General features: G+C 35.8%; 1 protein-coding gene across 1 annotated transcript; it reads left to right on the top strand.

The window, feature by feature from the left end:
• Positions 1-210: 210 nt before the first annotated feature.
• Positions 211-1,966, top strand: LOC134249204 (uncharacterized; the record flags this gene model as incomplete). Its single annotated transcript, XM_062731583.1, has 3 exons — positions 211-445; positions 1,000-1,074; positions 1,574-1,966. Coding segments are annotated over exons 1-3 (676 nt in total), but the record flags the coding sequence as incomplete, so codon positions are not given.
• Positions 1,967-1,974: the final 8 nt, after the last annotated feature.

Below are 1,974 nucleotides of genomic sequence, written 5' to 3' on the forward strand. Positions count from 1 at the left end.
TTCTCTATCTTTTAAGTTCCTTCTGCCATCATAATTAAATTACTGAGTATTTGTTCTTGAATAAGATACTTAGCATTCGCTACATGTACAGATTGTCCATGGTCAAACAATAATGCCATGTGCACTTCAGAGTGATAAGATAAGGACAACTGCGACACTCTTTGGAACAACAAAATTATGAGGCGATTTTTCGTTTTCTTGGGAGTTGTGTTCACCCTTCTATTTTGCACAGCATCGATGGAACAGAAACGACTACTTATTAATGATCCACAATTGCTCGAAAGCAGGCTTCAGGCAATGGAATCTAAAATTCAGTCTTTGACGACCACGAAGGCGGAAATGGAATCGAAAATCCAAACTTTGACAGCATCAAAGGCGGAAATGGAATCTAAAATCCAAACTTTAACAAGGGAAGTTGAGACCTTAAAGGTCAACAATTCTAAAGGTATGGTAACCTGAAATAAAGCATTTGATCGAGAAATAACATCTGAAACGAGCACTGAGTGGAACCAGACGTTACTCAATTTATATTTTTTTCTTATTTAAAAAATTTACCCCATACCTAATCGTGTATTGTCAGGGTATTTTTTTTTTAAAAGAAAAATACCCCGGTACTAGTAAGTAACGCCAGATGCCTATATGGATATGAGTTCTACTTATTTTTATATAAATTGATATAGCGTATTTTTGATTAAGGAAAATGGTCTTTCTATTTGTATTAATTTCCTTTTTATTTCCTCTAAAAGACCAATATAATAAGTTGTAAAATTGAAAATGTTCTCATGTTAGATTAATTTTGTCCAAATCTTGGTGCCTTGGACCATGTGTGATTCATTATAGTTCTCGTGTTAACTAAACTAATTGTATCTTAGAAAAAGCTTTTTACACTCAGATTTCCGTTTAGATATATTTCTATTTATTCCAAATTACATTGTAGTTGAAATAATGCCAAAGACTACGCTATGATCCCTCAAGATGGTTTTTTTTAATTCTTTACAGTCGTTGGTGGTGCTACTTATGTTCGTTGGGGGAGAAAGACCTGCCCTGACGCAGACTCAGAATTGGTGTATTGGGGTAAGATGCACTCTCTGTTTCATTTTCAATTCGGTTCTTATTCACAACAGCCATTAAGGACATATGCAACATAGGTTTAACTTTTTTTTCATATTCCATGAATCATTTGATAGTTACAATAATTGAGGGACCTTTGTACAATTTTACGATGCCAGATAATGCTGTACTCCTTTTGTGATTTAGAGTTCGGAGCTATAATTTTTTCACCCAATTTTCCTTCAAAAAACGTGTATTTTCTTAATTTGATATCTGTTCAAAACTCCTGAAAATTTATGCTGAAATTATTTTGTCGTCGAACATGAGATGGTATGACGATTTTAAACTTAAAATAACGCAAGTAATTGTCAGTGGGAAAGATAATTTCTTTTTTAAGTACATGTACATGAACGTTGGATATGTTCTTAAAAGTGGAATGAAGAATGCCTCAAATTCATTATTTTTGTTAAATGCTCGTTAATTTTGTTAAATACTCCAACTGAATTGTCAGTATTAATTATAGGTTATACAGGAGGATCGTCGTATAACCAGACTGGAGGGGCTGCGGAGTATGTCTGTCTACCACGTGACCCTACCTTCCACAATATCCTGTCCTCTTACAGCTCCATGTACGGTTCAGAGTATGAACGCAGTTTCGTTTCTGGAATCCATGATGACGATGTGCCGTGTGCTGTCTGTAGAAGTTTACTTAGTACTAGTGTCATCATGCTGTCTAGTAGAGAACATTGCTACAGCGGATGGAAGACCGAGTACTCGGGGTTTCTAGCAAGTGGCGCGATAGTCCATTCAGCAGCAACACAGTTTGTTTGTTTAGACAGGCATCCAGAAGTTTTGGATCACAGCAGCACAAATGAAAATGGCAAACTGTTTTACTCCGTCAACGCTAAATGTGGGAGTTTCCGT

Source organism: Saccostrea cucullata, unplaced genomic scaffold (genome assembly GCF_032062105.1).
Source record: "Saccostrea cucullata isolate Sc308-1 unplaced genomic scaffold, CSIRO_AGI_Scuc_v1 ctg13629, whole genome shotgun sequence".
NCBI classification, from domain to species: Eukaryota; Metazoa; Mollusca; class Bivalvia; order Ostreida; family Ostreidae; genus Saccostrea; species Saccostrea cuccullata.